General features: G+C 49.6%; 7 protein-coding genes and 2 non-coding genes across 9 annotated transcripts; 6 read left to right on the top strand and 3 right to left on the bottom strand.

Moving 5' to 3' along the window:
- Positions 1–4,070: 4,070 nt before the first annotated feature.
- VTN77DRAFT_3823 (uncharacterized protein) lies at positions 4,071–4,685 on the bottom strand (the record flags this gene model as incomplete). The annotated part of the gene is made up of 1 exon (XM_069419814.1): positions 4,071–4,685. One exon carries the CDS (start codon positions 4,683–4,685, stop codon positions 4,071–4,073), a length of 615 nt encoding a protein of 204 aa, XP_069278173.1.
- A 327-nt stretch (positions 4,686–5,012) lies between these two features.
- On the top strand, positions 5,013–6,068 carry VTN77DRAFT_3822 (uncharacterized protein; the record flags this gene model as incomplete). Its single annotated transcript, XM_069419813.1, has 1 exon — positions 5,013–6,068. One exon carries the CDS (start codon positions 5,013–5,015, stop codon positions 6,066–6,068), a length of 1,056 nt encoding a protein of 351 aa, XP_069278172.1.
- A 585-nt stretch (positions 6,069–6,653) lies between these two features.
- Positions 6,654–8,096, top strand: VTN77DRAFT_3821 (uncharacterized protein; the record flags this gene model as incomplete). Its single annotated transcript, XM_069419812.1, has 4 exons — positions 6,654–6,770; positions 6,851–6,990; positions 7,092–7,562; positions 7,622–8,096. The coding sequence occupies 4 exons, from the start codon at positions 6,654–6,656 to the stop codon at positions 8,094–8,096; spliced, it is 1,203 nt and encodes a 400-aa protein (XP_069278171.1).
- Positions 8,097–8,450: 354 nt separating this feature from the next.
- On the top strand, positions 8,451–9,747 carry VTN77DRAFT_3820 (uncharacterized protein; the record flags this gene model as incomplete). The annotated part of the gene is made up of 9 exons (XM_069419811.1): positions 8,451–8,475; positions 8,564–8,651; positions 8,726–8,797; positions 8,847–8,880; positions 8,946–9,156; positions 9,210–9,301; positions 9,371–9,505; positions 9,579–9,605; positions 9,664–9,747. The coding sequence occupies 9 exons, from the start codon at positions 8,451–8,453 to the stop codon at positions 9,745–9,747; spliced, it is 768 nt and encodes a 255-aa protein (XP_069278170.1).
- Positions 9,748–10,383: 636 nt separating this feature from the next.
- On the bottom strand, positions 10,384–10,507 carry VTN77DRAFT_t72. Its single transcript has one exon. It is a non-coding gene; the product is annotated as a tRNA-Leu (tRNA).
- An 821-nt stretch (positions 10,508–11,328) lies between these two features.
- Positions 11,329–13,075, top strand: VTN77DRAFT_3819 (uncharacterized protein; the record flags this gene model as incomplete). The annotated part of the gene is made up of 5 exons (XM_069419809.1): positions 11,329–11,373; positions 11,434–11,481; positions 11,550–12,537; positions 12,590–12,866; positions 12,919–13,075. The coding sequence occupies 5 exons, from the start codon at positions 11,329–11,331 to the stop codon at positions 13,073–13,075; spliced, it is 1,515 nt and encodes a 504-aa protein (XP_069278169.1).
- Positions 13,076–14,691: 1,616 nt separating this feature from the next.
- Positions 14,692–15,553, top strand: VTN77DRAFT_3818 (uncharacterized protein; the record flags this gene model as incomplete). Its single annotated transcript, XM_069419808.1, has 2 exons — positions 14,692–14,996; positions 15,064–15,553. 2 exons carry the CDS (start codon positions 14,692–14,694, stop codon positions 15,551–15,553), a joined length of 795 nt encoding a protein of 264 aa, XP_069278168.1.
- A 787-nt stretch (positions 15,554–16,340) lies between these two features.
- VTN77DRAFT_3817 (uncharacterized protein) lies at positions 16,341–17,957 on the bottom strand (the record flags this gene model as incomplete). The annotated part of the gene is made up of 1 exon (XM_069419807.1): positions 16,341–17,957. The coding sequence occupies one exon, from the start codon at positions 17,955–17,957 to the stop codon at positions 16,341–16,343; it is 1,617 nt and encodes a 538-aa protein (XP_069278167.1).
- A 795-nt stretch (positions 17,958–18,752) lies between these two features.
- On the top strand, positions 18,753–18,857 carry VTN77DRAFT_t74. Its single transcript has one exon. It is a non-coding gene; the product is annotated as a tRNA-Leu (tRNA).
- The last annotated feature ends 173 nt before the right edge of the window (positions 18,858–19,030 follow it).

Raw genomic sequence — 19,030 nt, 5'->3', positions numbered from 1 at the left:
TTCTCGACTTCTTTTTTTTTTTGAATTTTAATTAATTTAGACTCGAACATGGAGCAACGTCACCTGTGACCTGGTTGGCTCTGTGTTGAACCTCTGGTGTGTGTCTGAAAGTCTGTGCAGGGTCGCAGCGAGGTCGAGATCTGCATCCATCCATCCAGTCGTCACCTGCCATCATTGATTGGTATGATCTCAGGAGGATCTCAGGATGGAATGATGCAACTTACTCCATACAGATCCTCCCACTATTGATTGTGCATGCACCATTGCACCCCTTGGGCCACTTTCATGACCATGATTAGACATCTCAAGTGCAGCAAAAAGCATCCGAATTATGTTCCAGAGTTACAACGTCGATGATGCATGTCTGACCCAGCTATTACTTGGCTGGTTCGGAGCATTGATACGCCTCTAATAGTCTCTTTTCCAACGCTCAAAGACAAGGAAAAAGAAAACAGTTCGCACGGGCCTTCAACGGAGTAGCATCCGGGACACTGCTGTTGGCAGTTGCCAGCTGGAAGGGATTACTCCGTAGGGAATGTTATTAGGTCACTGCCTGAGCCCCATGGGCCCCTATAGCACGTACCCAGCTAATTCGCTAAGCGGTACTCCGTACGCAATACTCCGTACGGCAAGTTACTTACTCGAGAAAATGCCATACGGAGTAATCAAGGCGGTGATTTGACCCAGCCACTGAGACACGACTGCAACGGGCGTTTCTTGAATTTGTTGAATCTTTGGTGTCACAGTACTCCGTACTCTGTACAATGGAGCTGGACCTCCTCCGTGCTCTTGGCCCTCTTTGGATCTCTGAGATTTGCGCTCGAATTACCGAGGAGTAGGCCTAGGTGCCTAGGTACTGATTAGTCCACCCCTAACCGCGGGTTTCAATCGTTTTGGGGCTAGACTCGTAAAACTCGCTCCTTCAGGCTGAGCATAACGGCCTAGGTGGCCCCCGGGGCTAGCCCATCCTCATAATAATCCATTATCATAATTCATGAGCCCACCAGGTCGGCTTTAAGGTTCCCACGCGTTGATCGCCCGTCTTTCCCTTCTATTGGTCCTGAAGATCAAGTTTCGATCTTGGCTGCACAGTTGACACTCAGCTTAACTGCAAGCAACACTCCTGTCTGGACCATGGAATCTGTAATACAGTCTTTAAGCCAGGACTGGTAATATAATATCCCTGATCGGCAGCAAAATCTGAGGCGATTTCTGAGAGGAGCTGGACCACCGGACGAGTCATGGATTCTGGCTTCGTCAACGGGTCATGTGGTTAGAGAGACGACAGCCGACGCAGCAAGGGCTCTGGTTCCAGCGTCTCGATGTTTCCCGATATCACTATTATAGACGTGTGGTTGGGATCTGACGCACTGCAAGCGTCGTGCGTCTGCATGTGTGACTACCCTTTTTCTCTTAGAAGCTTCCAGGCTAAGTTGGCTATCAAAGGACACGTCGGAAAAGCCTGATTACGTAGTCCAGTCGATTTCGAGCTGTGACGTTGCCCTTCCACTTAGTTTTTGAACACGGAAAAGGCAGAGCGTAAAGGCTTGCTGAGAGTGGTCAGGGAGACTCTGTCTACCCTGTAGGACAAGACCAGTGCTGCGTCACGCCTGGGGCTCAGAGACCCGCGTGGACTGTGGGGGCGCCGTATAGTACTGTGTGAAATCTTGACAAAAATCCGGACTCCGTGTCAAAACTTCAAAAGAGTAGGTATTAATATTAATTAATTAATCACCGAACTCTTATGTTCTTGGTCATATTATTAACCTCATTCTCAGAGTCTTGGTCCGCGGCACTAGATTCACTTGGGTAGTTGCCTAACTGATCGGTTTCAAGGTTGAGCGCGGTCGCATCGTCCAAAGTACGGAGTACTCCGTACGGAGTGTGACTGACATCATCATTATGTATGACTACTGGATGGATCCTTATCGATATTCCCAGAATGGAAATGATAAGCCGTGAATAAGGACACAGCTGACTGCATAAGGCAGTTTTCGCGACGCACTTCGGGGTGCTCCCGCGACTTACTCTGTAGTTATGGAGTGAACCGTCGTTGCTGAAATGATGCTGACTTCCCAAGGTAGCACTAGTCCGTACGGAGCACTCCGACTCCGTACTGCGTAGTTGGAGTTCGATTGGTGATGACGGTGACTCGGAGTGTTTTGAGCTAGAAGGTTCCGTTTCCCGGAGGGCTTTGCTGTCAACTATCTACTCCAATGAGTCGGTAACGAGGTGCTCAGCAAGACTGTTTGATGGACCTTGACCGCCCAGGCTAGTCAATAGTCCTAGCGGACAATGGTTGCCCTGGCACTTGTTGTCAAAACCTGAGTCTGCTGAATGTCGAGTCACCGCACCCCCTGGGGCCGTGGGTGAGTGTGTTTTGTACTCCATAACGTCGATAAAATGTAAAAACGGAACAGGAACACCACCAGCTATCAGGTCCACAGCGTCCACAGGGCCGACAAAGAAAGGGTTACAAAGGCTGCAAGTGGAGGCTGAAGCAGGCTAGCAGGTGTATCATGTATGCCTGATGCTGGCATGCTGCCTCTCGGCCTCCAGTGGTGTGGGCCTCGACGGGGGTTCCGCACGAGAAGGTTGGAGACGGCATGTCAACTAACTATGTCAGTCCATTACTTTGCCGCTTTCGAGATCGGCGGCGTGAACAATTCCTTTTTCCTGACCTGAGTCCTGACCGCTTGTGGCGAGGGAACACTGGTGAGCGCTAGAGGCTGGATCCACAGTGTTGCTTCTCTGGGCTAGGGATGCCGACCGGGTCTTCTGGAAAATTTTAGCCCCTGTCTGTACGGGGCCAGAGGACTATTGTGGCTGACACTGGCTGTTGAGTGCTCCCCCAAGCGGCTTCATGTCCGATGATATGCACGGAGCAAACGTGAATTATTGAAAAATGGTCATCTGGTATGTTGGTTCGGTTCAAGGATCTCCTCTCCTGGCTCCGTTGCTGAAGGCTCCAAGGAGCTGGGGGTGCGGAACGAAGGCCTAATGCTCCATGAGACTTGTGTAAGCATGGAAGGAATTATCCGGTTGAGACTTGAGACAGCTTACCTGGATCATTATGATGTATATCCTGTCGTAAACCTGCCGTGAGCTGAAGTTGGTGCAAGGTACAGAGTAGGTACAGCGTACATCCTTCTCCTTCGGGTTCTGCACAAGGCAGTTTCTGCCGAGTTAGGGAAGGCGCAGGGAGCATGGACCTGTCACATCGACGCGAATCTCGGCAATTGGCAATGTGATCAGGATCCCCACTGGCCTGCTGCAAGTTTCTTTCTTTCTTTCCTTCTTTCTTTTTTTAAGAAAAAATTAATATCATCCTAACCATGAACTCACGGATATGCTTGCTGACTCATAATGTCCCTCCGTGCTGCATATGCCGTCTGGAAAGTCTTTCGGTTGATCCATCCCTGGTTGTTCCCGGTTTCAATAACCAGCATACTCATTACTCGCAGACCTTTCTGTGGGAATCTTGGCTAGGCGCCAGGGGAAGAACGATGCGGTGACCCTGGATTCGGTGTCACAGACTCTCCGGTTCCACAAAGCCAGAACGGAGAAAGAGATCGTGCCGTAAATTAGATCCGGACCAAACTAAGAGCCTTGAACTCTGACGACGGTGGCTCATTTTATTCTGATGGCGGCCGGAAGCACGGAGACACAAAGTTTTCTCAGAGACCCAGGTTATCGAGATCCGCTTCCCAGAGCCCTGGTCGCCAACTTCGGCCACCGTCCAGTATCCACTGCCCACTATCCACACTCCACAGACCACGGTCGTCCGTGTGCCACGCTCTCGCGCGCGGATTCTTTCCTTAGGTTTGGGCGTTCCAAAACATGGGGCACTCTGCAGCTCACGGCCGTGCATAGCGCTAAGCGCCGGGAATGCACGGGCTTTTTGCCTTTTTACTTTTTTCCTTCTCTGGTCGACGGTCTACCGTCTCACCCTGGCGCCGTCAACGGGTACCTACACCCCTGTCGCTGCAGCTTGGAGGTAACCGTTTCCCGGGACCCTTGCGTAACGTTGGACCTTCTGGAGTCTTGCGAAAAATGTGACGCGTGATATTTCAATGCCAAGGGCCTCTGGACTGTGGAGGAGGCCGAACTGAAATTGCAGCTGGATCCAGATCGGGAAGGCTGGCGGCAACTCCATCAATAACTTCTGCTGGCGGTTCGCCAGTCAATCTCTCTCTCCGACCGTGTTCTATTATGAGTCTACGACTCCAGACCTCCTTAGGCTTCCCTGTTGCGGAATGGTTGCGGCCACCGTCGACAGACGGCAGGAGGATGCAAGATTCGAGACTCAGACCGGACAGCGCTGCTGCCCCAATAATGCCCCGTACCGACCTAAAGACTAAAAGATCCCGGCCAAATTTAGTTCTGCCATGCGTTGTGACCTCGGCCCGCTTCGCCTTGGGCCTGTTTTGTTTGGCGCCCATATGCTCCGTACCTACGGAGTAAACTCTCGCCCTTCCCACCACCAAGTTCCAACTAGGGAAGCGGTGCAAGGTGCGAAGAAGGTTTGGAACTGGAGAACGATGATTAGTTATGATTCCTGCACCTGGTCCCGAAACAAGGGTCGTATCCCGTTCTACAGCAGCCACACTAGACTCGTGTCCGGCTAGTGTCATTTCCATGTCATCCAGCATGTGCTCCGCAGATCTGGGGCTATACTTGTGCATGATGTCTCCTATATGATTAGTATCCGACGGTCATCTCTGAATTGTAGCCAAATAATTCCCATTCTCACTCATTTCTGTGTTGCAAAGTTAGCCGTTGTTTATTATTAAATTAAATCCTTGTCATTCATTCATTTTCTCATCTTCTCATACCTCTTGACTTCTATCAGTTTGAGATCTATTGCTCGTATGTCAAACTCTCTCATCGCGACCTAGAAAGAGATCCCAACAAGCATCTTCATAAGATCATGTAAGAACATCTCCATCCGTCTGCAACATGCCCAACACGCTGATCATGTTGTCTTCAGATCATTTCATCGAGGTCTTTCAATGGAGGGATATTGGCAGCAACAGTCGACATGGGACTGGAATTTGCAGCAATTTCAAACCTACCACCAGGCACTCGCGAATGCAAATGATGTGGTGTCGGCGGTGTACCGGAGAAGACCGTCTCGAGTGACAAAGCCCAGCAGTGCTGGCAACAGCCCTCACTCTCTTGCCAGACGGAGGACCATGATGGCTCATGGTGCGACGCAGTACCGTAACCAACAGTATCCTGCCGATGCCGCTCTTTTGGCAGCCTCTCTCCAGCGGAAATCTCGCCCGATGAGTTGGCACCCGTCCTCGCGGCACGCCGGATATCTCTATCACATGACGACATCCTACCCATCCTGGATGGACCACAGTGCTTGCAAGCCGCTGGAGCAACAGCAGCAACCATCCACCGAAGCGTTTAGCACGGCATCTGTCTACGGGCTTGCCACTCCTGTTTCGCACCCTGCCCCTGCAGACTCGATTTCAAACTTGTATTTCTCTCCTCTTGATGGAGGCTACGGAACGTCGATGTCCCAGGCATTCACCTCGTCAGAGCCAACGGATATGATGCAGATGAACTCGTTTGCCTGGCCGGCCGATACGCTGAACAATGCATGTCTGCCTCCGCATCTATCCGACGACTGGATGCAAGATCCGCCGTCCAACGATTGTCCTCTGCCCACAAGCCAGATCGCCGATTTTGGTCACGAGAGCATCCCGTCATCCGACGAGTTCACTGCACCGCCTACTCCTGACATGTTTCCTAGCCAGTTCGATAACATGTTCGAGCCGCAATCTGAATTACCTACAAAGTCTCTTCCCCAAGACGACGAGCTGATTGGGATGGGTCTCTACGACGAGCCGGAATCGATCTCCCTGGAAAACAGTCTCCTTGGGGGAGGCAATACAGATCGAGAGACTGGCAAAGGACTCAAGTTGGAGGAAACGTTCAGTCCGGCTCCGGATAACGACGAGGATGATGAGGAAGGAGAAGAAGAGAAGGAACACGGCGCACAGGAGCAAGAGGAGGAGAACGAAGACAACGCAGCCTCAGCAGAGGAGACGCAATAGGTTGGATGCCGGAATGATATGAGGAACAGATGGTTACGATGTCATATCGATTCGGAATGATTGTTTGCAAACACGCATAGCATCGGAGTTTTGGGTCTTTTTTCGGCGCAAGGGAAAGGAAATGGGCGATACCCCTGCAGAATGCAGACTTGTGAAACTGGACTCTTGAGCATTATATTCTCTCTCCTGTGTTATTAGATTATATATATATTTTTATTAACTTGCTAAGATAACTACTCACACAATTGAGTGCGACATAGGATGTCTGATTGAGCGTTGTGTTCTGTGTCCAAATCCCGGTTCTAGAATACGGAGTCCTGATAGGGCCGTGGTCTTCTGCGGTCTGGACCTTTTCGGTGCCTGGAACATTTCTCAGGCACCAAAAGTACTCCGTAAGTCAGAAGTATGGATGAAAGTTTTTTCCGGATCCCGACAGACAGACAGCCTGCCTTTTTGCGCCGAAATCTGATTAGCGCCATAATAATGGCTACCAACGAGCTGTAACGAACAGAAAAGGCTGCAGTGCAAATGTGAAGGTGAAAAAAAAAAAAGAAAGAAAGCACAAAAAGTTTAAAAAAAAAAGAAATGCCAAAGATCATTTTTACGCCGTGGAAAAACAGTGCCGAATTGCTGGCCGTTCGGAGTCAATTCTACCCCGATCCGCTATCAGGATCTGATTTGCGTGTCAATGCATGCCGGACGGTACGTGCGATCCATATCCATGTATTATATGTATATGGTTATTTTTCTCTGGCGTAATATTGATCGTTAGACTTGATTAGGTTGCAGCTTGGAAGCTACGAGGGAACCTGCCTCACCCCGTGGAAGCCACGGCCTTGTTGACGGATGCCATTTTGCACGATGATGTGGCGAAAAATTCGATCTTCTCTATTCGAGCTACTTATTCGGCTGCATTTTGCCGGTGAGTAGATTTTCTTTGCTTTTTTCGCCTTTTTTTTTTCTTGTTCACTGTCTTTATGGACTCGATCCACAGGAGAATTTCTGTTTCTAACATGAGTACAGATTCGTGACTGGTCTTGTCGATTCAAAGCTCCATGGACAGAGAAAGACCATGTTCCAAAGGGCCGTTGACTTGGGGCTTCCGGCTTCTTTTGTTGAGTTGCGCCATGAGGCTACTCACCGCGAGCTGCCTTCTCTGGTTGTTCTGCGAGGTGCCGCGCAACGATCGCTAGAATGGCTGTGGGATTATTACTGGGCAAAGATCGACCTGCCCGTTGGTGCGACCTCTGCGAGAGTCGTGAAGCCTAATTCGGCAGATGACTTTGCGGCGATGCGAGCAGAGATCCGACATCATTTAGAACAGATGAGACAAGCAGAGGGCGCAGAGCCGCCACGGAAGAAAATCAAATCCCAGCATACGGAATCTCTCATCGCCCAGCCTTTGATTTCCATCTGCAAGAATCAAGAGCAGGGTTCTCATGTCCTTTCGAGAGTCTTGCTTGAAGAGGATATGCTTGTGCCGAAGGAAAGACAGTGAGTTCTCCTGCAGATCGACCCTATATACCGTTCACCGCTAAGTCACCTTTCTATAGAATCGAGACATCCCTGGACAGCGCTTTCTCGAAGTGGGATTCTCTGCTAGAATCTATCTCTGAGGGCCATCCGGCTTTCTTGGCTGTCTTGACAGAAGAGATGGTCAATGAGATCGCTGGACCAAACGACTCGGACGTGAAAAATGATCCGTACAAGGAAGGCATTTACATGTGGCTGGACCACATTCTACAAGCAAAGACATGGGAGATTCACAGACGGCGACTCCCCCTTTCCTATATGCTCGCTGCGTGCGAGGATAATCCTAATCATTGGACGAAGTTGCTGATGACACTTCTACAAAACGCCTCTGTTGATGTTGAGATACCCCAAATCCGCGATTCTTCACCCGACGAAAATTCTGCAACTGAGGCAGAAACGGCGGCTGATTCTGTGGGAGGAGATTGGGATGAGCTGAAAGAATACGGATGGGAGTCATTGGATAAGTGGACCAGCAGGCCACTGGGCGTTGCTTGACGTAGCTTAGTATAGTTGTATTGTAATCAGACTAGTTAGCCGTTCATGCGTCTGTAGCATCTTATGAAGTGAAAATTGATAGTTGAGTCAACTGTCATCCTGGCTTCAACCTTCAATATCAGGTAGTTACCTAGTAGGTAGAGGAGGTGAGTGGTGTTTCCCATCACGTGGTGGTTACATAATATTGCTATCATCAACCATCCACGTCCCGTAAACGTAAAGACCCGAACAGTAAGCAAGCTCTCCCCGCATTTCCGTTTCAACAGTCAAGCACGACGACTCCATCCCATGAATTTTGTACGTGCTGTTCGAAACCACGTTGGAAGAGTTCGCCAGCCCATCAGCAAACGCACCATGCATATCCAAACGATTCCGATGTGTAGGTCGCTGCATTCGACTCTTTGAGATAGTACAAACCTATCATGTGTTCTGATTTCTAATCATGCCTCCTCTTATCGAATCCGTAGGGACGGGGAAGGGCAACAACTATGCCTACCTGGTGACAGACGAGCCGACGAAGGAATCCGTGATCGTCGATCCGGCTAATCCGCCAGAGTATGCTGCTGCTGCTGCTGCAGTTTTTATTTTGCTGAAAGTAGAGTTCGTCACTAACCGTTATCGCTGACCAGGGTTGCGCCGGTGTTGAAATCCCTGATCGACGCTGGAAAGATCAAGCTGAGCGCGATCATCAATACCCATCAGTATGTGTATAGGCCCTGGGTTTTACTGAAATCTTATTGACTGTGACAGCCACTGGGACCATGCTGGCGGTAACGATGAGATTGTAAGTGCTGGTTATTGCTCATATAAATCTCACGACCTGCTGAGCAGTCTAACTGACTCATCTAGCTCAAACAATTCGGCAAATTGGCGGTGATAGGAGGCAAAGACTGCAAGTCGGTCACCAAGACACCAGCCCACGGTGAGGTGTTCAAGATTGGCGAGCGTATCACCGCAAAAGCACTTCACACGCCCTGCCATACCCAGGACAGCATTTGCTACTTCCTCGAGGACGGAGACCAGCGTGTCGTTTTTACTGGTGACACGCTCTTCACTGGAGGTATGCATCCATCCAAGAAAAAAATTGTGAAATATTCTTGCTGATCAATCCAGGATGTGGACGATTCTTTGAAGGAGACGCGCGGCAGATGCACAGAGCCTTGAACGAGACATTGGCATCTCTGCCGGACGACACCAAAGTCTATGTTCGTAGCATGCTGCTCTGAATTATTTGAGTATGATGCAGGGTATAACTGACAGAGTCAATCGGACAGAGTGGCCATGAATACACCAGGCAGAACGTCAAGTTCCTGCTCACCATATCACAATCACCAGCCATCAAGAAGCTCGAGGCCTTCGCTGAACAGAACAAGAACACCCAGGGTGTTCTCACCATTGGAGACGAGAAGGTTTGGAAATATCCTATCCTCGCCTAGCCTAGCCGTGAATGGTCTATATTCTAATACTAATGGCATTTTATAGCTCCACAATGTCTTTATGAGATTGAACGTAAGGGCAAAAAACCTCAACTATACACAGGTACACAGTTAACTGATTGTTCCTCCAGGACCCCGAGGTTCAGAAAGCAACCGGATTCACGAATCCGGTAGACGTCATGGCCAAATTGAGAGAGATGAAGAATGCGATGTAATTAATAAATACATACATAAATTGAATTAATATATTTGAAGTACTGCACATCACATCGCTTGTCCAGAAAGTCCTTTATTCAGGGTAATTAGCAGGGCCCATGTCGTGTGAAGCATTAGCTAATGCAACACCCACTTACGGTAATCCTCCGCGTAACCATAAAAGAATATCATCATAATGGTAGGACTATACCTTCACATTTAAATGTGTCTCGCGTATAATTAGTCTTCTGAAGACCCTATTTTTTTAATAGTTTGCTACTGATTGATAAATATCTGATCATAGACCATTATATATTATAAACCATGTGAAAACAGATCTATGAGTTTATGAAGTTCCATCGTCAAGCCTCAAGTGTTTAGTTTTTATTTTATCTTCTTTAACACCAGTTACTGCTATTTATTTTAGAATTGAGATCAACATACGGTTTATTCGGATTCTATCTAATGCCAACAGAAAATTGTGCAGTAACTGCACACTGCAGCCATGACAACAGGACGGACATCTCAATCAGGACTGCAGCTATATATGGAACGCAGATAAAGAAGAGGGGAGACGGAGAAGGCAGGGATTCGAACCCTGGTGAGGTTTCCCCTCATATTGGGTTAGAAACAACGAATTAAAAAAAAGGTTCATTTGACAAGAGTGGGATTCGAACCCACGCGGGTTGCCCCACGGCAATTCTATACTGCTCTGCAGTATAAGCGTATATTACATAATCCGCTTGAGTGCCGCGCCTTAGACCACTCGGCCATCTTGCCATCTCATGTAACGAGATGTCTTATTCTCAAAAAAATAAAAAAAGGACGCGGAATCTGGGACAGCACGCATTGAGGGATTGATTTGCAGTGGTGAATTAAGATAAAACCAGGTGAATCTGTTGGTTGTGTTGATGGACAAGGCCTGAGGAAGCAAAACTGACCTTTTTTTCCCCTCACATAAATTCGCGATTTGGAGGTAGTTGATTAATGAAGACTTAATTAAGATAACAATGATCTTAAGCCAGATCAATGGTGAAAGGTGGAAATGAAAATTGTCTGTCTTATATTATCATGGTGCCAGCAAGAAGTTTTGTTGGCTGTTTGAATGAGTATATTTGCAGGTCAACCCAGTGTAGTGACCTGATGGGTCTTGCAAACCAGTGTCTTCCAGGCATCTCAATAAGTGCATATGCAGTGATAGCCATCGCGACTTTTCACAGCATAGCCGTCTACTTGTGATTTTGACTCTGATGGAAAAAGTTCTCGTGGTGATTCACATTTATATATTTCCATGCCCCGCAGTCCGGACGTGAATACCGTGAATGCGGAGCAAGCCAATCACACAACTTCCTGCTGATACGAAAGATACGAAAATCATACAGCCTCTCTCATGTGGCCACTGCAAAGCCTGAAAGCTGAATCATGTATCTGCTCTTCCATCTCTGTCGGCAAGCGGGACGGCGACGTCATCCCCGCACCCAAGAATGCCTTCCGCTTCTCAACCTCTTGTGGGAGTAAGCAGAGCTCTCAACATCATGACAAAGAAGAACCTGCAATAGCAATCGATCAATCAACGAAGCAAATTTGGTCATCTAACGGCCATGGCTCATGAAAGTGGCGGTAGTCAACGGCCAGCCGAAGATTTGGTATATCCTACTTCATGCGCAACGTCAATGGACGAAAGCTGACGAGAGTCGGATCGGGAGTGCCATGGAGAGCTCAGTAGGGAACCAGACGCTCAGAGTCAACTCGAGGTAAATCCTAGACTTCCGTAACAAACGTGATCAGCTGTAACTGACAATCGGTCGCTTCTGCCCGGTAGATCTTCTTCAGTCCAGACAGCAATCATCGTCGCAAGTCCTCCCTCGTCGCGTCGAATAACCCCAGAATCGACTGGCGCAGAACGGACTCGTACGACAAGAACACCGCCTGCTTTGTTCATTCACTTCTCAACGGCGAATGGATTGCGCCTGCCGAAGCGCTCGAGGATATTGAGGAGGGTGCAAGAGAACAGGAACCGGTCTCGAATGTCAGCCGCCCCGAAGACAATGACACAGTGTCGGTCGTCGATCATGCCAGCCGGCTCCCCGAGCAGGGCGCCCCTGCTGTCATACACTCTCGGCACCTGACAAAGAAGCAGCTGTCCGACATGGCCTGGAACGTTCGCAGGTTGTCGAAAAGGCTGGGCAGTATCAAGCTGAGGCTGACGGTCAAGACTGTCTTCCTGGTGACCAAGGTACATGACGGATCATTGATCAAACTGACGAGGGAGGTGACGCAATGGCTTCTCTCGAAGGACCGGTATACCAAATATACAGTCTATGTCGAAGATAGGCTGAAGGACCATCCGGATTTCAACGCAGCCGGCCTGATCGAGGAGGAGCCGTCAGCCGATGGCCGGCTGAAGTATTGGGATACCAAGCTCGCATCGGAGCACCCCCAGATGTTTGACTTTGTCGTCACACTGGGCGGTGACGGAACAGTCCTCTACACAAGCTGGCTGTTTCAGCGGATTGTACCACCGGTGCTGTCCTTCTCTCTCGGATCTCTTGGCTTCCTGACCAAGTTCGATTTCAACCATTACCAAGAGATCCTCACAAATGCCTTTCGAGACGGTGTCATTATTAGTTTGCGACTGAGATTCGAATGTACGGTCATGAGGAGCAATCCCCGAGGAAAAGATGACTCGACGGAAAGGGACCTCGTGGAGGAACTGATCGGAGAGGAAGTGGGGGATACTCTGACACATACACCAGACAAGGTCTTTGAGATTTTAAACGACGTAGTGGTGGACAGGGGTCCAAATCCGAGTATGCATGATTCCCCAGGTCGTTGCATCTCCAAGCTAACTCAATGCTTCAGCCATGTCGACCATTGAGCTGTTCGGGGACGATGAGCATTTCACCACCGTGTTGGCCGACGGGGTGTGCATCTCGACGCCAACTGGATCAACTGCCTACAATCTTGCTGCTGGTGGTTCACTGTCACATCCAGAGAACCCGGTCATTCTGGTGACAGCTATCTGTGCACATACACTATCATTCCGACCGATCATATTACCAGATACTATGGTCTTACGGATGGGCGTGCCTTATGATGCTCGCACAACCTCGTGGGCGAGCTTCGATGGGCGAGAGAGGTTCGTTCTGTACTTCATCGTGGACACGAATATCCCGTTAACAATGGCATAGGGTCGAATTACATCCAGGAGACTACGTGACCGTTTCTGCTTCTCGCTATCCCTTTGCGTATGTTCTTCCTCCGGGACGGCGCAGCGAGGATTGGGTGAACAGCATCTCGAAAACCTTGAACTGGAATTCAAGGCAGAGGCAGAAGGGGTTTAAATGAGTTCCTTTCCTATTGACAGCATACAGCACACGTCAATGGCGCAGTAACGGGTGATGGTATGATTTTGAACGAAACAAATATGGCATTCACACGTAGCAAGTCGCGGTCTTTGATTAGAAAACTTGGAAGACAGGTCTACAGTTGTATAATGTAGTTGTCAGGGAAGGCTATTTGTTAATACTTTGATTTGATACTTTGATATGGAGTCTCTTTCTTTCATCTTCTTTGTTTTTGTTTTTGGCATGCTGTGGAGAATGAGTGGAGACACTGCTCTCTAGAAGTTTCCTGTATGCGGTTTGGCGGTTTCCCGGGAGCGCCCTCGCGCGGCTATAAAAGGGTCCGTCCGCACCCAAATTTTAATTTTTCTTCTTCCCAACTTTCAACTTCTCCAAACCGTCGCTGCGACAGGATGAGCAGGATTTCCAGCAGGAACATGGTCGATATTTTATTCGACTTGTGATGATGACGATTATGATTTAGTTATTTACTTTTCACACAATGTTTACTCACACCTGCAGGTTGAAAATTGCTCACTGACCCTCACTCTCTGGGAGCAATCAATTTTTCTCTTCGCACCAGTGTAGGCACAGCTCGAGGCCTACAACAATCTGATTCCTTTTTCTGTAAGTTACCTCATCATCTCCTTTTCTGCCCTTCCAGAAATTCCACCTTTCCTATGATGAAAATTCCTTTCCACATTCGCAGTTTCCACGCTAGCCGTCGCCAACGAACCCATTCTAGACGTGCTCTGTGCGCAAATCTTCCTTGGATGTCTGATCATTTATGTTGTCGCTTTCTCGTAATCGTTTACTTCGTGGCTTTGGATTGAACGAGGTGCTAATCTGTTGAAAGGATTTACGTAGGTTTTTTGCTCTAGACGATGACTATCCGACCATGAGCGAGAACGTATCATGATGGTAGTAATTTTGGTTGGATGCTAGCTGGCTGGTCAAGTAGCTGGTGCTGTGTGTTTGTCACAGGTTGCCAGCTGGGGCTGTACCGCAGAAGAGCTCCTTGTCTTTGGATTTTTAGAATTTTAGATACAGTATTCCAATGCACATGAGTTACTCCGTACACGGACAATTTTTTTCAAGTAGATGAAGTAAGCGTACCGTACCTACTCCGACACGATCAAATGGCATCTCGTAGTCAAATCACCGTGCCTTAACGACTGTAGTAAATTCTGGACTAAAAACCACCGTGTAGACGCTGGACGAAATCAAAGACGATGGTCTAAGATACTCCGTACTGCTGGTGCATGGGCAGTCTGCTCCACCGGGCGGAGTTTGGACTGCCCGACGGCAGCGGGAGCCGCATCACATCAAGTTACCTTCAAGCATAACCTACCTTTGCGCATTGCTCCGTAAACACATAGAAATCCTCCGGGTTCCTGTCTCGAGATTGTTGCTGCGATTGTCCTGCGTCTAAACTGTAGCACAATTGCCATCACCTCAATCATCTCATCTCATCTATTCTCCTCGCTGCCTTTTGTCCTCGAGCGTAACGCCACGATAGCACCGCATACAGTATATCTCCCTGCAAGCGATAGACGAACGATCGATCGAACAATCGCAAAATAACGGTCAATCAATCAATCAATTGACTGATCGACCATCATGTCGTCATCCGTCTCCGAGGCGAGACGACCGTCAACAATCTCCATCGTCTCCAACGCTACAGAGAAGCAGCCGTACGACCAACAACAGCAACAGCAGCAACAACACTCCTCACGGCAAAGCCAGCTCATCCAGCAGCCCAGCCCGGGCCTGCGGTTACCGTCGAACCGCAAGACAATCTACGACCGACATCTTAACCGCAGTCGCAATGCGGACTTGAGCCGCGCCAGTTTCGCGTACATCTTCGCGGAGATGGTGTCGTATGCGCAGCGGAGGGTGACGGGTATACAGGATTTGGAGAGGCGGTGGGTTTAGCTACTCTCTACTTGAATGCTATCGCTGGATACGATGATCTAATTCATGATTTTCTAGACTAAACGAACAAGGCTACCCGCTCGGACTCCGCCTGCTCGATCTCCTCTTCTACCGCTCCATGTCGACGTCGTCGTCATCCGCACTCACATCATCATCGACCTCCTCCTCCCCGCCAAACAGACCCCTGCGCATCCTGCCACTGCTGCATCTCATCCACGGCCCACTCTGGCGTCTCCTCTTCCAGCGCCCCGCCGACGCCCTCGAGCACTCCGTCTCCCCGCAGACGCCGAACGAGTACATGATCACGGACAACGACCCGCTCGTCAACACGTACATCAGCGTGCCCAAGGAGATGAGCATGCTCAACTGCGCTGCCTTCGTCGCGGGTATTATCGAGGGTGTCTGCGACGGCTGCGGCTTTGAGGCCAAGGTCACGGCGCACAACCAGGGCACGGAGATGTGGCCCGGGAGGACGGTCTTTTTGGTTCGGTTCGGTGACTCGGTGATGGAGAGGGAGGCCCTCCTGGAGAGGGCGGGGATAAAATAGAGGAGTTAAACCGTCGTCGATAAATCGATAGGATATGTATGACCTTGGGAAAAGATCTCTCTCTCTCTCTCTCCGGATTTATCAAGCTCATGACGCACGACATGCGCTGCAAGGACGCAGAGTTACAGACGTGAGAGAGAGACTGAGAGAGAGAGACACACACACACAGAGAGAGAGGGAGCATAGAGTACTGTGTACTGTGTACTGTATGATGGGTTAATGGCAGTGACTGGCATCCTACTGAAACGAGCATCATGATTGATTGACCTCCCGACCTGGCGTTTCGTCTACGGAGAGAAATTGAGGAATATGAATTCCTTCCAGCAAGAGACGTCCATCTTATTCCAATCAAAAAAGGAATGAACAAACCTTTACGTCTACTGTCTGTCCATGGACACTCTTCTCTTGGAATTAATTTAATTGGACATATATTATAAGGTCTCTGAGTCCGAAGGTATGTCATGTCAAGGGTATACAAGGGGTATTATTATTTTTATCTATTTCTTTCAATCATCTGTTTTGACACGGAACGGGCGTCAACTCGATTAATATCGATCGACCGATCGAGAGCTTCTCGTGTATATCATTTACAAAACCCAGAAAAATAAAAAGAATGAAGAATGAATGCTCCCAAGCATACATTATGAATGATATCATTCCGTGAACCCTTTATTTTTGGTTTTTGGATATGCCCCCAAACTCCCGTCCTAAGAAAACAGTCCATGCAAGCACGCAAGCATCTATGTGGGAATCCTCGAATTTACACATATCTGTGAGAATCTCGAATTCATCGACTAGGAGAAACGCTCTCTACTCGTCGGCGTTTGTCCCGGTCAGCATAAGGCGAATGGCTTCGTTTCCTGTGGCTCCGGTCATCGTCTCGATACCGGTCTGCGTAGCGGTCCTTCCGGCGGTCGTCGTCCCGGTACCTGTCCCGATCTCTGTCTCGATCGCGATCGCGATCATCGTAACGGGAATCTCTCCGATCGTCGTCTCTGAACCTGCTTCGCTCTTCGTAGCGGTCTCGTCCGGGAGAGTATGAGCGGGACCTCGACCTCCGTCGTGGCCGTGACCGTGATCGGGATCGTGATCGACGTCGATCACTGCCGCCAGCTGGACCTTTACGATCATCCCGGCGGTAATCTGGTAGGAATCGCTCATCCGTCACGCCGATGGGCTTTTCGTCCCGGTTCCTCCTTGGCCGGATGTCGAGGCCCTCGCCAAAACGTCCCGTGTCTTCTGATCGGAGATCCTTGTACTTCGTCCGTCCTTTCCGCCCCAGCTTGGTCATATCACGGATCTGCATGTACTGTGGCAGCGTCTCCCGGTTGACGTCGTCCACGAATCGGGCTCCCATGGGATTTCTCTTGTCCAACCCTTCCCGCTCAAGCTCGTCCCGGAAGAAGGCACCCTTGTGGAAGTAGCGCTGCATGAACCCGGCCTGGCCGCGCGTGGCCTCGCGTTCTGCCTTCTGCTTCTCGAGGAACTCGCGGTCTTCGCGTTCTCGTTCCTCCGCAGTCAGGTTTCGTCTCCGCTCGATCTCTGCTCGCTCCTTCTCGGCGGCTTCGATCGCTTCCCGTTGGCGCTTGATCCGCTTCAGCTCTCGGAGCTTCCAGGCTGCGTATTCCGCCTCCGGGTCCAGCCCGTCGCGGTCGTCGATGGCTTCCTCGTCGCCGGCAATCTCGTCATCCTCATCCCAGGCTTTCTTCGCAGCCGTCCGGGCTATAGCCTCCTTCTCAAGCTGTTCGCGAACAAGCATGTCGGCTTTTTCCTGACGCTGCGCTCGTCGAGCTTCTGCCTCCGCAGCAGAGTCCGCAGTGAGAGCTGCGCCGGCTGTTCCCGCTCCGTTGACACCATTCTCCGCTGCTTCCTTTCGCTTATCCTTCTTGATAAACGTAGGCCGAAGAAGAACCCTCTTCGGAGCTTCGTCTTCGGAGCTTTCCTCTTCTTCACTCTCTTCTTCCTCCTCTTCCTCTTCCTCTTCTTCTTCGTCCTCCTCCTCTTCATTCTTCACGTCAGGAGCAGTGGTAGTCGGTTTCTGAGGTGCCGCGGGCTTAGGTACTTTTGTAGGTTCCTCCTCGTATTCCTCTTCCGTCACGAATCCCTCTTCGTCATCATCATCTTCTTCTTCGATTTTAACATTCTGAACACCCTTTGTGATCGTTGTGGCAGCACCACCTGGAAATGAGGTAGCTTTGGGGGCTGGTTGCCTTTGCTGCTGCTGCTGTCGCCGCTGCGCTTCCTCCTGCTTGCGTCGTTCCTCTTCTTCGGCTTGAACGTCATCTTCATATTCATCATCGGAGGACGGCTCCTCAACAGGCGCTTTCCCGGGACGATATCGCTTAACAGGCTTCGAGGGATTCGCGGTCATGCCGCGGTGGGTGGATGGGAATTGGGGAGGCATGTCGACGGCGATGATGGCCGCGACGGGCGCGGTCTAGCTTGACGAGCCCGAATTGTCGTGGAGATTTAAATTAAGTCTCTTCACAACGCGTCGACAGCACTATATTCCTCTTTTGTTGGGCTGTAAATGGTGACTTTTCAAAGTGCTGGACTTGTTCGCCGCTGCGGTCCCGCCCAGCGCGGAGCTTTGCCTGTCGAGGATGTTGCTAGCGCTGCTTTCTCTTAGTTGGAGGACGGAACTGGTCACGTGATAAAACCACACCCTCTCCCTGCCAGGCTGCTACCCTCACTAGTGTTCAAGCTCACAAATCAGAAATTTGTTGTTACCTGTTCTGAAACAGCATAAACCGATTGGATATCAATATGCAAGGGTATAGGCCAGATGTTCGAATCTGGCGTCCATGCCGGCGAGAAGCGCGTCTAAGTCACGTGATGTAGTCCATAACGGGATTAGCCTTGTTTGCTAGCCTCGCTACTATATCAACTCCCTCACACCCTAGCGCTGCTCTTCCTTTCTCTAGCTTGCTTCTTAGTCCAACAACTACCAATAAGATCAGTCTCTTGTTAATGGAGTTGTCATATACACACGTGAACGAGTTTAAGGTGAGTACTTGACACATTCTCCCCAGCAGTATGCGAGACAACCAACAAACAGACGAAAAATAACACCAGCAAAACTACAACCCAAGAACCTGAATTCCTACTCATAATTCCAGTCAATATCCTTACTTAATAGGAAGAGTATATATTGCCACTTGCCGCGGTATATATCCATTTTTTGACGCCACTCCTTCAAGGAGAGATGGCCGAGTGGTTAAGGTGATAGTTTTAGGTGCTAATTAAAATACAAGCCCGAACACTATTGACGAAAGTCGCCAGGGTTCGATCCCCTGTCTCTCCATTAGTTTTTTATCACGTGATATATATGTATATATATGTACTGAATCTGTCTATATATATGTAGAAGGCCAATAATAGAGATTGGAGGGGTTGTTGATTGTGGGAAATTGATCCAGGTATTTCTCACGAGGAGGAGTGGGTTTTGACTTTTGAGAGAATACAGACCTAAGGAGG

The sequence above is a fragment of the Rasamsonia byssochlamydoides genome (genome assembly GCF_041956645.1).
Source record: "Rasamsonia byssochlamydoides strain NRRL 3658 unplaced genomic scaffold VTN77scaffold_27, whole genome shotgun sequence".
Lineage (NCBI taxonomy): Eukaryota > Fungi > Ascomycota > Eurotiomycetes > Eurotiales > Trichocomaceae > Rasamsonia > Rasamsonia byssochlamydoides.
Note: the sequence above shows the minus strand (reverse complement) of the source record. Positions and strands in the feature narration are given on the sequence as shown.